The sequence below is a fragment of the Dasypus novemcinctus genome, chromosome 13, assembly GCF_030445035.2.
Source record: "Dasypus novemcinctus isolate mDasNov1 chromosome 13, mDasNov1.1.hap2, whole genome shotgun sequence".
Taxonomy (NCBI): Eukaryota; Metazoa; Chordata; class Mammalia; order Cingulata; family Dasypodidae; genus Dasypus; species Dasypus novemcinctus.
The window spans coordinates 101324394-101344781 of NC_080685.1; the positions used below are offsets into that span (position 1 = coordinate 101324394).

General features: G+C 36.1%; 1 protein-coding gene across 1 annotated transcript in view; it reads left to right on the plus strand.

Moving 5' to 3' along the window:
- Positions 1-20388, plus strand: part of KCNK2 (potassium two pore domain channel subfamily K member 2) — a 126925-nt gene that overhangs the window by 65670 nt on the left and 40867 nt on the right. The window contains exons 4-5 of the mRNA XM_058275219.1: positions 8850-9010; positions 10889-11075. Coding sequence (XP_058131202.1) covers positions 8850-9010; positions 10889-11075 — 348 coding nt within the window. The remainder of the gene's footprint in view (positions 1-8849; positions 9011-10888; positions 11076-20388) is intronic.

The following is a 20388-nucleotide window of genomic DNA, read 5'->3' on the forward strand; positions in this document are numbered from 1 at the left end:
TAATCTATTTTACAGACAAGCATGTCATCCAAAAAATTGCAATGGCTTCAACTTTCACTTTTTTCATTTTATGCTTTTTTTGTTCTAATCCTATAGCAATGACCCCAATAAATTTTTGTAGAGAAATCATGATAGTGAGTCTTTATTTTGTTTACCTGCTGTTCCTTCCATTTTGTTCTTCTGGAACTCATATGATTGTTGAGGTATCTCAATCTTCTATGTCTCTTAAAATTCCTTCTTCTTCTTATTTTAAATCCCTTTTCCTTTATGTGTTGAGTTCTTTATGGATTATTTGTCAATTTTCTTTCGCTCGTATCAGTCTATTTCATCTGTTTAATTTCTTAAAAATTAGTTGATATTGGTTTCATTTCCAAGATTTTGTATTCATTCTTTTTCTTGTCTACCTTTTCTTTTATTTCTGCCTCTGTTGTTGCATAAATTTAATACATTTTTTATCTTTTTAAAAATCTCTCTTCATTTAGAAATGTCAATGATGCTTAGCTATCTTTCTTAGCATCTGATTTATCCATGGATCTTTAGAGGCCCATGTTGAGTTGGAAGCGTTTTGTATCTCTCTCTCATTTTCACTCCTTTTTACTCCTTATTCCTCATTCTTTCCTGGGTCCTTGCAGAATTTCCTGATACAGCGCATTAACTTTTTTGTCCACAGTATGGAGTTATTTCAAGGCTTTTCATGGGTCTGTTTTACTGCTGCTGCATTAATAGTAAATATTGACAGCAGATGTGGTCTTTAAGTAGATCTGGTGTTTGAGTAGCCATAATTTAGGGGTAAATGATGGTGATGAAGAAGAGAAACACATGACACAGCTGCAAAATGCAGCAGTTGGGTACCAGGATTTAAAGGGAAGAAATGTTAAAGCATTATCCTATCTACCTTCTAGTCAATTATGCTCCTATATTTCAGAGATCAAAGTAAACATGGCTAAAATTATGCTAACTCAGGTCATTAAATGCCATGGTTTAATAGGTATGTTCCTCATCTGCATATGCCATCCTTTGCCTCAGTGTAGAAAATCTTTGCCAATTTGTGTGTCTTCATTAATGTTTTAAAGAAAAGTTTGTAGGTGGTATATGTAATTGGATTGTATTTATAATTTGGAATTTTTTAGAGCAATGCTTTTTCATCCTATGTTCTCAGTATCTAGCACTGTGATTGACATGTAATATTCACTTAGTAATTATTAATTGAACAGAATTGAATTATTGAGTCATAATGCTTCTTTGTTGTGGTAATCTTTGATTTTTTAAAAATGTATTCTAGCTTTGTAGATCATGCTATAAAATTAATCAGAGCGAAATAATAGTTGTAGTGGGCTTTTTTAATCTATTTTCTCTCTAAGAAAGGGAGCAGAATTAGCCAGGTGTTTTATTTTTTTTTATTTTTTGTTGTTGTTGCTTGTTTCTTTGTTTTTTATTTTGTTTTTAATGGGATTAACTCTAGAAAGTCTGTATAAACACAGTTTATATTAATTGCTACCTTTCTCATTGCTATTTTCAATAAAAGTAATCATAAACTGCTACATCCATCTTGGAAGCTGGCTAAGAGTTTCAGATTCTTCATGAAGTGCCTATTATTCAAATTAACTTACTTCTGGAGTATGTAAGCTGAAGCCCACAGGTTTAAACCAGCTTAACAATGCTACTTAACTTCAGGAAATCTGATTTAGAGGTTAGAAGGGCTACCGTTATCCAAAGTGTGACTTCTTGCAAGTTGAGTCTGATATTTTTCAAAGGAAGTGAATTTGTTTGCAAAAGTTGGCCATATGACAGACTTGCAGTAAATATCCCAAGTGGACATTAATAATAATTTGGGTTTATCAGTTTATCATTGTAGATATTATGAATTTCCCAGTAAGGAGATATGTTCTTAAGTAACAAATTCAAGGGCTGTGATGTGGACCATTGACCATGAGGTGCAGCGGTGCTCAGAGATGTATTCACCAAATGCAATGAATGTCTCATGATGATGGAGGAGGTTGTTGTTATGGGGGGAGGAGTGGGGTGAGGGGGGTGGGGGGTATATGGGGACCTCATATTTTTTTAATGTAACATTAAAAAAATAAATAAAGACAAAAAAACTTAAAAAAAACCCAAACAACTTGTTGAAGGCTAAAGTAGGAGAACGTCTCAAATCGCAGGTGCAAATAGATGATGGATTCAGGCAATCTTCAGTTCTGGGAATGAAGTGGAAGCTTTGCTGTCTGCTTAAGAGGAGGCACAGTGGGGCCAGTCACAGAGGGATCTGGGACTTCCTTCACTGTCTAGCTAAAAAACATTTGGCCTTTGTTGCGTAATGTTTACACTGTTCTTTTGACATACAGTATTGTTATATTCTTGTGTAGCCATAGTTATCATTCACTTTCTTTATAATTCTGCCCTAGGAATTATGAATAGAAAATTCTCCTGTCTTTTCTTCATAGTGTTTTATATAGTGGTTTAATCCATCTTTGATATTATTTTGTGTCTAATATGAGGCAAGGACATGATTTATTTCCAAGTAGCTTGCTGCTTATCCCACTATTATTTACTGAATAATCTTCTTTTACACTGACTTAAAATGTCATAATTAGCAAATCTTAAGGTTTTTTTAACATGCCAAAGTCCTCTTTTAGGCTTTATATTGTTTACATGATTGTTATGTAGTTTTAATTATTAAACCTATGATACATCTTTTTAATTTGGAAGTAAACTTGTTCTCACATTAGACTTTTTAAATAAATATTTATTGACTATTCTAATTCATTTTATTCTCTTGGGGGAATTTGGGATCATTTTATTAGGTTATAAAATAATACTATGGATTTGGATCGCAAAGATAGTAAATTTATTAATTAGTTGGGGAGATATTTAACCTATTATATAGATATAAGACTTCCCTCATAGATAAAAACATTGTATTTCTCTACATGTTTTTCTCTTTACCTCTACTCTAAGGAATTGTGGGGTTTTGGGGTTTACGTGTCAGTAAGTCAAGATTAAGCGAAAACTCATGAAAGATTCTGATGTTATATTAGTAAAACAATAAAGTAATAATAATAATATCAGTCTTTACGCTATCAGAGCACACAGCCAAGGGGGGAAGAGAGACATCAAATTGAATTGTTGCAAATAAATATTTAAAAGTATACACAGTGATCCAGAAATTATTTTTTGCAGTATATGAATTCGGATCACAAAAAGAGTCGGTCCACTTGGAGCTGCGCACACGGGTTTGGCACCTGTGGGCCTTCTGCTAGGTGATCCACAGGTGGACCTACAGTAGCCGTCCCTGGCCGGTCCTTGCCTGAGTTACGCAACGAAGGGATGCGAGCTGTTCCGGGTTGCTAAAAGCTGCTAGGAGCAATATACCGGAAATGGATGGGCTTTTATGATGGGGATTTATTAGGTTAAAAGCTTTCAGTACTGAGGCTGTGATCCTGGCCTCCTTCCGTGTGGTGAGGCACCGGAGACATCTGCTCTCTGCGGGTCTCCTTGCTTCAGCTTCTGGCTGCTCTGTCTGGGCTCCTTCTCTCCATCTCTGTGACTTTTTCTCTGTGTGTCTGTATGTTTCTCGTGTTTATAAAGGACTCCAGCAAGAGGGCCAAGAATGACCCTGGGCCACGCCTCACTGAAATAATACAATCAACCCCCCCACACACACACTGAATCCAGTCAAAGTGTCCCACTCCCACAGGAATGGATTAGCTCCAAGAGCGTGATTTTTTTCTCGGATTCACAAAAAGCCTAAACTGTCACAATAAGTCTTCCAAGTGATGTACTCATACACATGACAAGTGTTGGCCTATATGGGCTTGGCTTGGCGTATATCCAGCTCTCTGGCACATACAGTCCCTCAAATCTGACTCTATTTGGTGATGTACTGGTGTTTATTTGTTAGCCTGCCAGAAATAAAAACAATGGACCCTGCATTTTAGCATTTGCAGCTGTCGGTGGTGTAAGCATTCCCACCCCAGCTGATTTAAGCTACTGCTGTGAAGCCAGCCAACTTGAAAGGTGCCTGCAAGCTTCACAATGGGTGTTGAAGGCAGCTCCAGTACCACTGGACCCTCTGCCTGCCCCTTTCCCCCTTCTGATCCTCTGGTCCCTGCCCCACCCCACGTTCTCCAGGATCATGCCCATCAATTGTCTGTACTTCCTCAGTTCTTTGGAAGCTGGATTTTTGGCCTCTCCTTTCACTTTCTTACTATGCACATATTATGCCATAAAAATGGAAAGTTTTTCATTCCTAATGGGAAGCATTATACATATGAGCACCTTAATTTGGGATAAAAAAAATTTATACCCTTTCTTTGTGTTTTTTTTGTTTTTTTTTTTTTAGATTGTGATAACAATCCTATTTCACCTGGAGGCAACAAAGGGTCAGGAAGTCCAGATATTTGCAAAAATTAAATCTTGGAATACCAAACTACTTATAGTCAATGGATGCCTTTCATCTGAGAGTCAAAAATCCATTATTGGTACCAAGTCGTTTAACCAAGGTCTATATTCATGGGTTAGAATATATGGTAAATATGTAGAGAGAAGCCTACTCTTATCTTACATAGGGAAGAGAAGAAATAAAACATGTGGAAATAGCCCCTAAACACCCACTTGCGTCTCACACCCTGGAAAATATCAGGGGAGCTCTCGGCATGGACTACATGTCAGAAAAAAACTGCCAGTCCACTTTTCCGTGTGTGCTCACTGGCGCTTGGACACTCTGTGAGCGGAGCCCCTTTGAGGCACAGATCCAAATACAGAGCTAAGCTAAAGAAATATAGAGACGGTGGAGCAGAGGACATATGGGAAAGAATTATATCAGACTCTCTCATTCCTACTTGGTTAGGTCTCCCTTCTGTTTACCTCATCACGGAGAGGAGATAATGTAAATGCAGTACAGAGTGCCTCAAGGGACTGGTTTCCATTTTGTGATCAGAGAAAGGGGGATTGACTTTCCTTACATTTAGAATTGTCTTTGGATTTGGGGCCATTTCTTTGGTGATGGAAGCAGGCTTCCCGAGAAAATCCTCTGTCAGCACTCCTGAAGATGTTCCAGAATGGCCTCCAGGCAGAATCTGAGCTACGGATGGATGAAAACGTTGAGCTCTCATTTCTTATGCTCTTTTAACTTGCATGAGGTAGATAAAATTGAGGCCTCATGACTATTTTTTAAAAACAGTAAAGTCTATTTCTAGAATTGCCACAGTCAGAATTTTTTAGAAAAGTGAAAGTTGTCTCTTTTATTTTTGTTCCCTGATCCTTCCTGGGAGGTTGGTTACTTCTTATGGATAGGACATTTTGCAAAACAGAGAATGGGATGGAATTTGATAATTCTGATGCCTTTGCTATCTCGGGTAACATAGATATTCATCTGGAGAAGGAAATTGAGGATGATGTTGGATCTTAGCAGGACTCCTTGGGGTGATCAGAACACCACGTCAGAATAGCCAGCCTGCTGACTTGGCAAGGCGGTCAGGCTCTTAGTCGTCTGCTTATTGCTGGTGGACCAGAGGATGGGCTTGAGTTCCATTCCTGAACAGGGTACAGAATGGTGCACTGAACTGGTCAATTTAGGTCTCTCATTTTAAGCTTTGGGATGGCTTTTCCCTTTCTAGTTACCTTGACAGAAGCCTTCTGGGCCTTTATCATGTTTGCCTGGGTGAGACCTTCATATATATTATCCTGACTTAGAATATTCCACGAGTTAGTAGGTAAGAGTTGATTGGAGGTAAATGGGCTAAATACACCTCAGAGCCCAGGCCCAGTCAAGAAGGCTCTTCATCTTGATAAAAAGTTTCTTTCCATACCCCAGGGCTCTTAGCCCCTCCTCATCCTCTGGGCCTCATCTATAACAACTTCTGGGTCCTTTACAGCCTATAGAGTTTTCTGAACCCACATCCCACTGTGTGCAAGAACCTTTCTCACTCCTTCAGTGATTCCTTCTTCCTCCCACTTGAAGCTACTGGGTACAGAGGGGGTGGTTCTAGGCTTTTTTTTTTTCCTTTTATATAAAATAGAAAAGCACATTCAAAATTTTTAAAAGAGTATCCTCATTATAAATGTAATACACCTTTGGAGTGTTTTGAATTGTCATTATCTCCATTACTTTTCTACCATTTCCACGGGCTGCATGTTTCCTTTTTAGCATTAGTTGTATTTTTGTTATTTTCTGGATACCATAAATAATGAAAAATAGTGAAATTTTGAGGAACAGAATATACTCTCAACATGTCTCCCCATAAATGACTTAATAATTCTAAATGTAAAAATCGTCACTTTCCATGGAGAAGCGCAGTAGACACACCATCACCCGGTTCTCAAAGCCAGAATCCCCACTAATGGGAAAAGCAACATCATGTACCTACTGGTGCAATGCACAGAGAAGGTCCCAATATTATTTACGCCGAGGCCCAGCAAGGGGAAGAGGCATAGCCTAGGGGGGGCAGAGCCGGGGCAAACCCCGGGCAAGCCAGCGTTTCCCCATCCCCTGCCTGGCCCGCGGCTTTCCCTCCGGCTCTTCCCCAGCTCCTCCTGCAGGTGAAGCCTGGAGCTGGAAGACGGGATGGGAGGAGCCTCGAGTTTCCCAGGTCAAAGAATTTCCAGGTGCCACCCACCCCCTCCAGGCAGGGCCCTGTCATATAAAAGAGCCCCAGGGCCTTTCAAATGCGAGGCTCAGGTGTTTGCAAAGGCTTTGATTGGGGTGGAAAGGAAGGGCCGCTGCATATCGGATATTAATAAATTTCCCCTAACAAAGGGCCAGACCAAAAAAAAAAAAAAAAAGAAAAAAGTATTCCTGTTAAAATTGTATACCTCGAATCAAATCATAGTGAAATTTTAGTTGAGTAAGATTTTACAAAATATCTGGCTTGTTTTCTTCAACAATATCCAAATCCAGAAAAGTAAAGAAGGCCTTAGGAACTATTCCAGATTAAAGGAAACTTAAGAGATATATCAATTAAATGTAATGCAAAATCTTGAACTGGATCACAGGAAAGGACAAAAAATGTTCTAAGGAATATTAATGGGACAATTGGCAAAATTTGAACATAGGCTGTAGATTAGATGATAGTACTGGATCGAGGCTAACTAACCTGAATTTAGTAACTGTACCACCATTATTTAAGAGACTGTCCTTTTTTCTTCAGGAAACACACACCAAAGAGTTTAGGGGTAGAAGTGCATGAGGTCTACAGATCACCCTTAAATGGTTGAGAAAAAATTGTATATACATAGAGCAATAAACAAAGGGGGTAAAGGTTGCCAATTAGTAAATTTGGGAAAAGGACATCTAGGAATGCTTCTCTGTGTGAGAAGGAGAAAGATGATTTGGTGATTTTTGCCCATACATGAAGTAAAAAAAAATATGTAGGCTAAAATCACCAGATATTATCTTAGAAGACACACATACACATTCCTGTTTGTATCGGTTAGAGATTGAATCATGCCCCCCACAAAATACAAGTTTAAGTCCTGACTCCTGGTCCTGTGGGTGTGGACCCGTTTGTAAATAGGACCTCTGAAGGTGCTGTTGGTTAAAGTGTCCTCCCTGAATGAGGATGGGCCTGAATCCAACATGGCGGAAGGCCTCAGGAGCAAAGGAAATTGGGTGCAGCAGTAGAAGCCAGAAGTGGAAGGCAGAGAACGAAACACAGATTTCCACGTGACTGAGAGAAAGATCAAGCCAGAAGCAGAATGCTACAGATTCCAGAAGGAAGCATGGCCTAGCCATATCCTGATTTTGGACTTCTAGCCTCCCAAACCGGGAGACAATAAATTCCTGTTGTTTGAGCCAACAAACTTGTGGTATTTGTCATAGTAGCCCTGGCAAATTAAGAGTATCCAACAAATAGAGTATCTATGGTCTTTTCAAACAACCATAAAACAAATAAAAAATCAACTGGCAATTATAAAGCCACAAAGAAAAATCTCCATAGATTCCAACAAGTGAAAATCATACTTTTCTAGTTTTATGACCATAATTGTTGACTATAATAGTCATAAAACTAGGCTGTAATTGTTGACTATAATAGTCATAAAACTAGAAAACAACAACAAAAACTAATGCAAAAATGTCTATTTACACTCTTGAGTAAAAGAGGAAATTGGGACTAAAATTATAGACTATTTTAATGTGAAAGGCAATTAAAGGATTAGATCATAAAGGGGACTTGATGTCTTCTATAAAGCATGCATTCTCAATCCTAAACATGTGCATAGACATTGCTTCTGTTATTAAAAAGTATAAAGTCAATGAAGTTGAACTGATTGAATCATAGCAATTAGATATCTTTATACAAAACTGGAAAACCCTCAAAATCTTAAGAACTTTAAAAATAATTCACTTCAGTTTTAGGTTTTAGTTACTGATTTTTCATAAATACTTGAATAAAGACAAAATTTAAAAACTTCTAAATTGTAATCCTTATTTTATGTATATTTGGGCACTCTTAAAATGAGGCAATACACTCTACTAAAAAATGACAACAGAAGCTTTAGAGTCAACAAGATTATCCCTACAGAGAGAAAGAAGTAAATTTAATGAAAATATTGACTTTATTGCCGTTACCTCTTCTTTTTCATCCTATCAAAGTTTAATTGGGGTATTAGCTGTACTTTTTGTATTATTGAAATGTTTACTTATATATTAAAGTATTATATATTAAAGTATTTTATATTAAAATATCTTAAAATGTTATACAATACAAAGGGATGCTTAGCTACTTGAAATCTTGATATGTAATATTTTGGAATTTCTGAATCAAACCTGAGTCATATGTTTTAAACCATTACTCATTTGTGCTATAAACAACTGAATTTTTAAATTAAATTAAATTTTTTTTTGTCTTTAGGATTTGGAAACATCTCACCACGCACAGAAGGGGGAAAAATATTCTGTATCATCTATGCCTTACTAGGAATTCCCCTCTTTGGTTTTCTTTTGGCTGGAGTTGGAGATCAACTAGGGACCATATTTGGAAAAGGAATTGCCAAAGTAGAAGATACGTTTATTGTGAGTACGATTAACATTTAACTACATTTACTTGTTGTTTGAATTTTAAAAATATAACTTTTCTATCACCGCAGGTACAGTTAGACATTCCGTTATTGGGGTTTCCATAACAATTTATACATACCACTATTAGCAAGTAACTGTATTAGCATGTAACAATTTAGTATGTATAAATTGTATTTACATGTGAATATAGAGTTAATGCTAATAGAGGTATGTGTGTATTGTAATTATTCTTATACTTACTTGATTGAATAAATTAGTGCTTGGGTAAAACCCAAAAATAATGTAAAATAAAAGTAGAAATTCAACAGTCCTAGGCTCAAATCCCGGTTGTATTGTCTATTAGGTATTTTCTCTTAAGCTAGTCATTTTTCCCTCAAGTCTCTCTTTTTAAATTTATATAATGTGAATTTTGGTACTGACTCTGAGGTGTTATTTTGAGGGTAATAAGTTAAAGATTAACATAGCTTGTAAGGAACTAATAATATTTTATTTTATAAAAAATTGCTTTGGTAACATTGCTGGCAACATTGTAAATTTATATAGCCCTTTTGGAAAGGAAATAATAATATGTAGCAGGCACAAAAAAAGTGATCATATAACTTAATTCAGTGATTCCAATAACATTAATAGAAAAAATTATCTAAGGAGTATAAATTGGTAGAAACAAAAGTAATATACCCAAATGTGTTTACGGTTGTATTATAGTCAACAGAAGAATTAAAATGACAATTTTCATTAGAATTTTAGGTTAAAAAGATAATAATACCACCACAATTACAAGCTTGTATTCTTGAAGAAAATTATGGGGAAAAATGGTTGTACTGGAGGGTAGGACCATCCATGATTTTTCTACTATCACTACCATTATGAATACATTTTATTTATTATTCCATAAAGTTTTATCTTTTCACAAAAATGCAGCAAAAGATTTAACATTTAGTTCCATTCATGAAATCAGACTATTGGATTCTTTTTTTCTTTCAATTTAAATTACAGCTCCAGTTTTTAGCATTTGGTTATGTTTCATATTTTAAGATCAAATATTTTTACTATTAGAGTGGAATAGGCAAGGTAATTACAAAATAGGAGTTTTGTCCTTTTTTTTTGGTACTATACTTTTTTTACATTGATATTAGAAGTGTTCTATACTTATATTAATTGGCAGTTCAGATTAGTGGCATGAGCTTGGGAATGCTAAATTGTTCTTTCATTCATTCAACAAATTTTTGAGTGCCTACTGAATGCTTGGTAATGTTTTCCATAATGCATATATATCAGTGTATAAAACAGACAAATCTGTGGTGATTATATCCCAGTGGTCATGATTTAAGTCTATTAGCAGTATACTTTATATAATATAGACTTCAAGTCTATTAGTGGTATATGCTAATCAATTGATGATAGGAAAAGTGATGGTGTGAGGAAAAAGTCTTTATAAAATTTGTAATTTCATCAGTTATTAATGGTTTCAGATCTTGGTTCAGTTTTCTCTGTTTTCAAATATGTCTAGGCTGTATTCATCCTGCAATCAGCTGTATACCTATAGGATAGAAATACTTCAAAAATACTGGTAAACAAATAGTGACATAAATCTGAAATTTTTGTATTCTCAGAGCAAAGGTAATTTACTTGTGAAAATATTTCACATATCGTAAAGTGAAATAAAGTACCATCATTATTAGCATTGGCTGCTTTGAGTTTAATGTATTTTACCTATTTTTCATAAGTAAAGACACTTGACAAGTAAATGTCAAAGGGAATAAAGAAAAGAATATGTTCCCTTGCTAATTTGCTGCTAACAGTGTCTGGGTTAGCTTTGCCTGGACCCCAGTAATCAATCAATCTCCCCCCTCTCTCTCCTCTCACACCTAGAAGTGGAATGTTAGTCAGACAAAGATTCGCATCATCTCAACGATCATATTTATACTGTTTGGCTGTGTGCTCTTTGTTGCTCTGCCTGCGGTCATATTCAAGCACATAGAAGGCTGGAGCGCCCTGGATGCCATTTATTTTGTGGTTATCACTTTAACAACCATTGGATTTGGTGACTACGTTGCAGGTAAGGTTTTCCTGACGCTGGCCCTGCTGTCCCAAGCCGGAAGCTTTGGTTAGACTTTTCACTGGGGTTTGCAACACAGCACGGTGGCAGAGACAAAAACAGCCATTCTGTGGCAGTGGAGGTACGTGGGAGGGAGGAGTCGAACATGTATATTTCTTCCCATGAATGAAATTTAAATTCTGGCTGTTCAGAATTTTACATTCCCACCCTAATTTCAGAAACCAGCTCTCTGCCTCTTGTATTTCTTTACTGCTATAAGAAATCAGTTTAAACTTGGCCTTGCTCTTTCTGCTTAGGCCCTTTGATGCCTTCATTTGACAGACGTCTGCAGACTTTAGAAAATCTGCTTGACTACTTACAACCTTTTCTCTATCATATTTAGCTTATTGAATTTTTGAACCTCAGGACAGTAATTTTGACTTTACCTATGGTGTCTACATTTTTCTGTTCCTATTTTCTGACTTTTCCTTTTGTGCAAATGCCATTTCAACTGCGATCTACTTCATTGTTTGTTTGTTTTTAATCTTAGGTCAACATCATGTCCATTTTCTGTTCTCCAGTAATACTACCCAGCTATTATTATTGTCATCGTTCCAGTTTTAAATAACTTATAATACCTGTGGTACAGATAACTGTCGTAATGCTCCATGATGTTTCATTTTGACTAGCCCCGGAAAACCTAAATCATTTTTTTAAAAAAATCCAGTTTGAAGTATTAGAAAAACATCCTCATAGAAGGAATGTGTTATTAAAGTCTCCAGAATAAACTCACCAGCCTAATTTAGTTTTAAGAGTGTTTTATACTTTCTGGCTCTTTATTATTCTTCCTTGACACAAAATTCTGACTTAAATATTTTCAGAGAGGAAAATATGACATACAGTTCTACCAAAAACCTCAGAGAAGGCTGGCAGTTCACCTGTTTCTATTAATTTGCAAATTCTGGCAAGCCCTCATTGTGGGTAATATATGATATCCTTGAAGATGGGGCTGTGTCCATGAGCAAGGTTTGCTTTTGGGCAAAATTACTGTAAACCAGACAGGAGGACCTGGAAAAGTAGGATACATCACTTTGTTGGAGATCTTTTAATTTTATTATCAGCAAAATGTGGAGACAATTGTAGCTACTGTAAAAGTAAACACACTTCTGCTATAAGCTTTTCTTTTATCTACCTCCCACCGAAGATGTCTAATTGGTTTAAATAGAAGTGGAAAGAGTTTTAACGAAGGAGAAAGGAAAGATAGTGATCAGACCAATACGCATAGTTGGGTGCACTAATCTTTGGCTATTTTACTGATTTATAAATGTAATTATCAAGGACTTATAGCAACTTTGTGGGCTATGTAGGACTTTTTGGACAAGTCTTATAGTTTCAGGCCAGCAGCTTCACAGTGAATGTGCTGTTTTCGAGAATTGACAGACTGTCAGCCCAATATGTGGCCCCTCATGGAAAAACAAAATTCTTTGAAAAATTCTCTCTGAAAAAACAAAAATTATAAATAAAAAATTGTGGGTGGAATCCTAAAATAATATCATATTTGTGACCACAGTATAAACTGACTTAGAATAAAAGAACACATATTTTTACTTTATGGTTTTGTAGATGATGAAAAAAATTTTTTTTTAACTCTCCTAAAGAGATCAGCACTCTGAAACTGGCTGGACTATGTGTATCTACAAGTAGCCATACTGTGCTGCTCAAGGAGAGAAGTTCAAAAAAGTCTCTGAGTTGAGAGCCATGGTGCCACGGGGTAGGGGAACAGGGTTACAGAATGGTCCTTGTGTGGCATTAAGTATAATCTAATAAACATTTTTGTTACTAGAATCTTGTTATATGGGACCCCTCTTTAAATCTGTTACTTTATTTTTAATTTTACTTTTTACTTTATAGGTGATATAATGAAAAATGTTAGAAATATGCCTTGATAATAATTATTAAAGTAAGTTCATGTGATTAATGTGAAAAATGCTGAGAAACCCTAAATTAGAAAAGTGGCAGACTGGTACTATGTTTATTTTCTCATCTCTGTCTCCCTTATTTATGTATTTTATGGCTGTTTTGGTCTTTGTGAAAATTCCCAACATTGTAGATCCGGTCTTTAAATGCCAGATCCTCATGCCCAGGTTGTGTTTTTGGAATGGGGATGTGGACGAGGTGGCAGATATGGCAGAGACTGGGTAAGAAATATGTGCTAATCGTAAGATTCTTTGGGAAAACAGGAGTTAGGAGTTTGTTTTTTTAAATTTTTTATTTTTTAAAGGGTCTTGGAAAAGAATTGCCTCATAAAGTGCAGTAAAGAACACAAAATTAGTCTTTGCTTCTGGGTGTCTTGTGACTATAAATAAAATTTACTGTTGAGCTAAGGCAAACACCTCATCTGGGAAATATCAGTTTAGTTTTTTAGAACCTTCCCTCTTGCTATTAGATGTAACTGTAGACAGTATTCTCACTTTATTGGGCTTTTTTAAAATTTATTTTTAATTTATTTATTTTTGCCAAGGAAGAACAAGAGGCATTGCTCTAACTTGAATTTTCTTCTCATTCCTATAAATCTCAAAAGAAAACAAAGCTGTACATCCAACTCTCCACACTCACAATCTGATGCCATTCTCAATCTTGTAAAACCTGCTTTGGGTGGGCTCAGGCTTCAACCCAATAAAATAATCGCATTCCACTTCCTTCAAGATCCATGAAAACATGTATTCTTTAAACCATGGAGTTTTTGAAGGAAAAAATCTGGAAAATGATTTATAATGTTTGGGAAACAGGTTGTAATATAGCTATTTCTTAAAGTTGGTGTGATTATTAGGAGAGTCTCAAACGGAACAAATAATAATGTGGTGGTTTAGGCCAGGACCCTGAATTAGAGTGCTTATCCCCAGGAATGAGCAGGAAAGTCCAGTCAGGTGTGGGTAGAAAACATGAGTACTCCTATTTCTATGTATTTTTAAATATTATTTCTTACTTTTTATTTTTTATGTTTTGTAATGTTCACGATATAATACATTAGATACATAATGTATTTCTAATTCATAACTAAACATAGATTTAGATTTGCATGTGTAAAACTTTTTTACTGTTGGTGATGTTGAATCAAAAACATTTAGTGACCGTGGGTCCAGACAAATCAGCACCGTCCATTTGTCCAGGTTTTCTTGTTTACAATTCTGAATTCAACATTTTGTAGGTTTTCACTAGGAATTCTTCTCCTGACAAATTTTAGTTTTATATTTATATTTATACAAGGGACATGTTTTAGTGGCTGTTTGGTTGCTTAGAGATATCAGCTGCTTCTTCCTGAGGACCCTTTTTGTCCTTTCCTTAGCTCCCAATGGTCTAGAGCTAAAAAGGACCTGGGAGGATACAGAGACTGGTTTAACACTTTAATTTTCATATGAATCAATCAACCTCTGTTGCTGAGAGTAGTGCCTGCGGAATAATACCTTCCTCAGAAGGAAATTATTTCGCAAATTGTCATTTATGTAATTTTAGCAGCTCCTATAATGAGTTGTCTTCAAATTTGTGGAGGTAAGTTAAAGTTAATGGCAGTATTATATTTGAGACTTAAGGGATGAGTTCCTATGTTCTCTTTCTTAACTGTCCTTTTATTTCCCACCTGATGAAATGTCCAGGATGAGACGTTGTGAAGTCATGATTGCCTTATAGCCTGAGAGCTAAATCAGCCCTTCTTCATTAAAATATAAAGAGTAATTATTAATTATATGTAAATGTGTGAAAGATTGTCTTATATTTACTCAAGCTTGTTTTTACAACTTGTCTTCTATATCTGTGGCTTTAAGAAAAAACCCCAACCAAGCATCAATTGGTAATTCTTAAAATTGGAGAAAAGTCAAATAATTATCTAACTTGACATAATTAAAAAATACTTTGCGAAGTGACTCCTTTAATATATTCTGTAATAATTAAAATGGATCACTCCTACAGGTTGTTTTGAAACTGCCTAAAAAAAGTCCTTTAAAAACTCCTTTTCATAAAGCAGATTAGTTCATCAGAGGTAATGTGAATTAGTGAAAGCCAAATGCAAATTTATAGTTTCACAAAGCAATGTCCTCAAGTTACCTAGTTTTCTAATAAATACCAAAAACTTTATCCCAAAATTCAGATGTTCTAAGAAATCCTTATGGTTATTAGGAAAACACATTTTTCATATAAGTATAAATTTACTCAGGCATCCGAATGTATTTTCTTGGCATTCTGACTTATGAAATTTAGTATATTTGGATGAAGAAAGAAATTTCCTTTATTTCTTCATTCACATGTAGCTATTGAATGCTTAGGGGTTTTATCTGGCTTTATGCTTAGTGCCTTATGCTTCCTTTGTATAGAAAATGTAATTTGTGGCTTTCCCGGGTAAAATTCCTCTTCATTTGGTACATGCACCATCATATCTTTTATAATTTTTCCTGGTTCTATGTCATCATATTTTTTACTCAGAAAAACATTTATATGTTTCATGCTTCATATCAAGAATCAATTTTTCTTGGAATTTTGTTTTAAAAGTCATTATTGGAAATGCATTTAGTAACCTAATTATGACTTTCCCTTGTAACCAACAGCATGGCTCATTCAGTAGGGCATTTATTTAGCGTTTGCCTGATTGAAGGGAATTCTGTCATGAATACATAAAAACTTATTTAAACACCATGGCAGAAAACAGTTTATTCTTGAAGAGGGTCTAGAGTAGACCCTCTAGAAAACAGTTCCTAATATTGCCTAAGAGTTTTGTAATTATGCCAAAGGCCATTTATTAAAATTGCTATTATTGAGTGGATCACTGAGTAAAAATTTGCCAGATGACAAGAAAATCATCTGATGAAGAGGGAAGCCTCCTGGAAAAATAGCAATGGCTCAGAAAGATTGTTTTGATTGGAAAGGGAGGGTTCATCTGACTGTTCGTGAGGTGGATTGTATTTATTATTCATTCATTTGTTCATTCCAATGTTTACTGAGCACATATTGCTTGTTAGATACTGTGTGCTTTTACTTAATGATAATAATTGCTCTAGTTCCTTTTCTTGTGGGACAGACTATATGGAATCCAGGAGTAACAATGAAATAGGGAACCTTTTTCTCTTCCTGACTTCCTGATAGTTGTTCTCTTGTTTTATAATACAGGGCAATTCTGGGCGGGGGGGTGGTGGGGTACCCATTGATTCAGCCAGTGACCCTCCCTCAGAGAACCCACCTGAGAATTGATAGCTATCAGTATGATTAATTAAATGGATTTTGAACTAGACTGTTCAGAAGTCCTAGGGACTGTGGGCAAACCAAGAAGTTAAATAACTTCCCAGATTCAAGGCTGATATACAGAAATATTGTAGAAACATGTGGAGAAAAGAAATGAGGAAAACTACTGAGTGAATGTTATGGCTTAGTGAGACAGGCACTGAATTGTACTAAACTTAGTGAAAAGGGCTCTAAATTGCTCTGTCTTTAGATGTAAAGGTAATTTCTAGAAATAACAATTGTGCACATCTTATTTAATATAGATTTCCACTGTTAAAGAATGAGTAAATGAGACAATTGTCATGAAACTGCCATTCTTCTAAAGGCATTTTCCCTAATCTTAGACCCTTGAATGGTCAAACTGAAAATCCCATTACAGAGGTTCAAATGGTAGAGAACTTCAGTTACCTTTTTTTTGCCCTCAGTGGTAGAGGAAAAGTTTGAGTAGTAGGTGCGTTAGCATTTAATACTGAAGGCATACGTCTATTTGCAGAAAGAAAAGAATTTCCAGCATCAGTGAGAGAGCCTCTTAATTCTTGAAGCACTGAAAAAATAATTCATTCAGTTATGTTACTTTATAATTTCAAGATAAAAATACGCCAAAAGAGAAAATAGTTGCTCCTTTTTAAGGCAAGATGTCCCTAGTTAGTAAATATAAAGTCAAACAAACCAAAAAATTTGAAATCAATACTTGAGATCTAAAGTAACATGCTTATAGGCCAGCGGAAAGAAATGACCGCCAGTTTTGCTAGAACAAAGTTCTATGTCTGCGTATATAGTCTGTACTACACAAGCCATTACAGAAAACCAGAGGAGGTGCCTGGAGTTGAAAGCCAAGTCCAGAAGAGCTAGATAATAACTGAGTGTATATATATATATTTTTTCCTTTATAAATATTTTGTGATTCAGAAACACCACAGAGAGAGAAAATTAGATGCATATACTCAAGCTCTTTAGGGCAGGAAGAGGGCCGACTGCTGGAAACTATTGGAATGAAGACAGAAGTAAGGTAGAATAGAGCTTGTTTTCAGACCCACTTGGGTTCCAAGTACCCTTGAGGTTAAGAGGCTTGCTTTGTTGCACTTAGTCTCCCTTATGGTTATGAGGGAAAATAGCTGAGTGGAAAATGCTGAAAAGGACAGGAGCTTGATCACAGGGACTCGGGCACCCTGGTTCAGTGAAAACACCCTGCGTTTTGGAGCCAGGCAGGCTGGGGTTTGCATTCCACCTCTGCTGCCCACTTTTTTGTGTGGCCTTACACACATTGTTTTACCTACTCAGACTGTGATTTTTCTTTTTTAAAGTGAAGATACTGCCCATTGGGATTTCAGGGTGCCAATAAAAATCTGCTACTCTTGAGTTCTGAATGAACTGTGAGGGTGATGAAAAATTATCAGCTTTATTATTGCTAAAGGCAGCTGGAGAGTATGGCTTAATTCTGTGGTCACAAGGTCTCACCAGTACCCCCTGCTCGAAATCTCTAGAAATGTGATGCGTGGGAATACACCTCCCCACCACGCCTACCCCATAGGGCTTTATGTAGATAGTAAGTCTTAGTTTTCATTCCTCTCTCTCAATCCTGTTTTGAATTTTCTATAAGTTAGCTGAAATAAGCACAGAGACCAGCTCATGTACGACAAAGAGGCTCCAGAATCAGAGAGACTTCCAAGAGGCATGAAGGAGGGTGCTGCCAGGCCGTGGAGTGCTCTGCCACCCCATGGGAGACATTGGGACCAGAGAGAGAACGGATTGGTCCCAGCAAACATGTAGAAAACCCATCGGAGAAGTGAATGGGTTCCTAGAACGCCAGCCCGAACATTTCCTGAGCTGCATTTCTGGGGGGTTAATTTGCTAGATTGGATCAGACTGGCTGATTTCCCTATTCAAGCCTCAGGAAGAGGCCCAAAGAAAGATGGCATCATCTGAAAGAGGCTATCACATTTCATATTAGAAAAGGAGTCAGGAAGATTAGAGTTATGTTAACTACTTGGAAGACTTTATAAGATTCCTGTGACCGCGCCTCCACCCCTCTTTGCTATTTTTATTACCATCTGCCTGCTTTCCTCTAATGATTAGCCAGCAAGCTCTTAAAATGGCAAGGACTTGTGTGCATATTTTCAGTGGCAACAAAGAGAACAAGCAGTTGATGAGAAACCCAGGAGGGGAGAGTGGGTTGTAGCATCCTGCAGGCTACATCTCTAGAGTCTGTGGAAAGAGAAGGAAAGATGGGTGGAGGCGTGGATGTGAACAGAGGGCCGAGAGCGAGTCCATCCAAGACAGCGAAATTACCCTAGATTCTTCATAAGCAGTATTACCTGAATGTACCTATACTAAAATGGATGCTTCTCCCAGCCACAGTTTTAAAACGCTATTTCCTGGTTTAAAAATAAAACTAACAACTCTTTTTAGCAAGTTATTCTGACATTCCAGGCATTTTATTTGGAGAAGACTCTTGGATCAAGCGAATTGGCTAATGTGGAAATTAATTCATAAACTTAGATTTCAGAAAGTGGATAGGTATGTGATAAATCATTTGACTACTGAAATTTCATCTTAAGGACAATTAAGAATGGGAGAACCTTTTTTTTCTCCTGGGAATAGAAACCACTAAAATTTGTGGGTTGAACATTTTACCCAAATATAGACCTTCTAGTGATTAAACTAATTTACTCTTTCAAACTGTGACATCCTGTTTATAAGAAAAAAAAGACAAAAAAAATTATCTTGAGCATGAACTAACTCTTCTAAAATCAACATCTTCTTGAATTTATGTGTTGAGTCACAGCTATTTGGATGAAGGTTTTCTGGTTTTGAAAGAGAAAGTATTTGGAAAAAATCTCATTTTGGTTTCATTGAAATGGAAATATTTGAAAAATGGAATTTACCAGTGAGCCTATCATATAACAGGTTTCCACACATTTCTTGAGTCAATTCTGTAAATTTGTAGAGCTGCATCTCCTTGAGCCAAGTCTTAACCATCATGAGATGCATTTTGCTTCCATAACTTCCCAGAAATGGCTTTTGAAAATGCTGCACAAGGTTAAAAGTTTTTTTTACAATATTTAAGGTAATATTAACTTTGCATACTCTATTCTTAAAATTACTTGTCTAAAAAGAAAGCTGAATTTGTATCTATACACATATTTACCTGACAGAAAAATGTTCTGTTTTTACACCGAACCTTTAATATTTGAAATTGTCTTTGCATACAACCCAATAAAGTCTAATTTATATAGAGTAAATTGATGCTCAATATTTATATTTGATTTTTAAAGTATACTTCCTATTTATTAGCTGCTATTCCCAATATATGGATTGAATTTTTACAAATCAGGTAAATCTGTCATCTCTATTTACCCCTATTCTGTATGTTGACAATAAAATTCGTATCTCCTGCTTTGCCCTGTTAAGTATTAGATCTGTATTTATGGGTCTTGCTGGAAATCGTTACCTGTTTATATCTCACATACTTCCTATCATGCCCCAGCTTGAATCCCATTTTTTCAAGTCACTATTCCTTCCCCTGTATTTCCCATTCAGTTATTAGCATCATTTCCCAATGAGGGTTTCTGGTCATCATAGAGCCTTTATTACATCAATTAAGGGATGATTCTGCCTTGGAAATCTTCTTTCCATTCCTGCCCTAACCAAGACCCAGTTATTTCTTAGCTAGTTCATAATAATAGTTTCTTATGTGGTTTCCCTATCAATCCTTCACTACCATTAGATATTTCTGCCTACATAGTAAAACACAAATAATAGAATTTGTGTGCCTATAAACCTTTACCTACTCCCTTTTGCTTTAAGATAAAGTGTTTACAATTTGGTAAAACCTGTTTTTTCTAAATTCAGCTTTTCTGCCCTTCTGTGCCCTGGCCCCCATCCATATGTAGATTAGCCTCACCTAAAAGTCCTTTAAATATACCATATGTTTTCATACCCTGACCTATTTCACATTTTGATCTTCATTTCTTAAGATTCGCCTCCTCTTAGAAATCTTCCATCATCCCCTTTCCAGATGTAAAAATCATTTCTTCCATTTCCTCTCTCAGCATTATTTTATTCT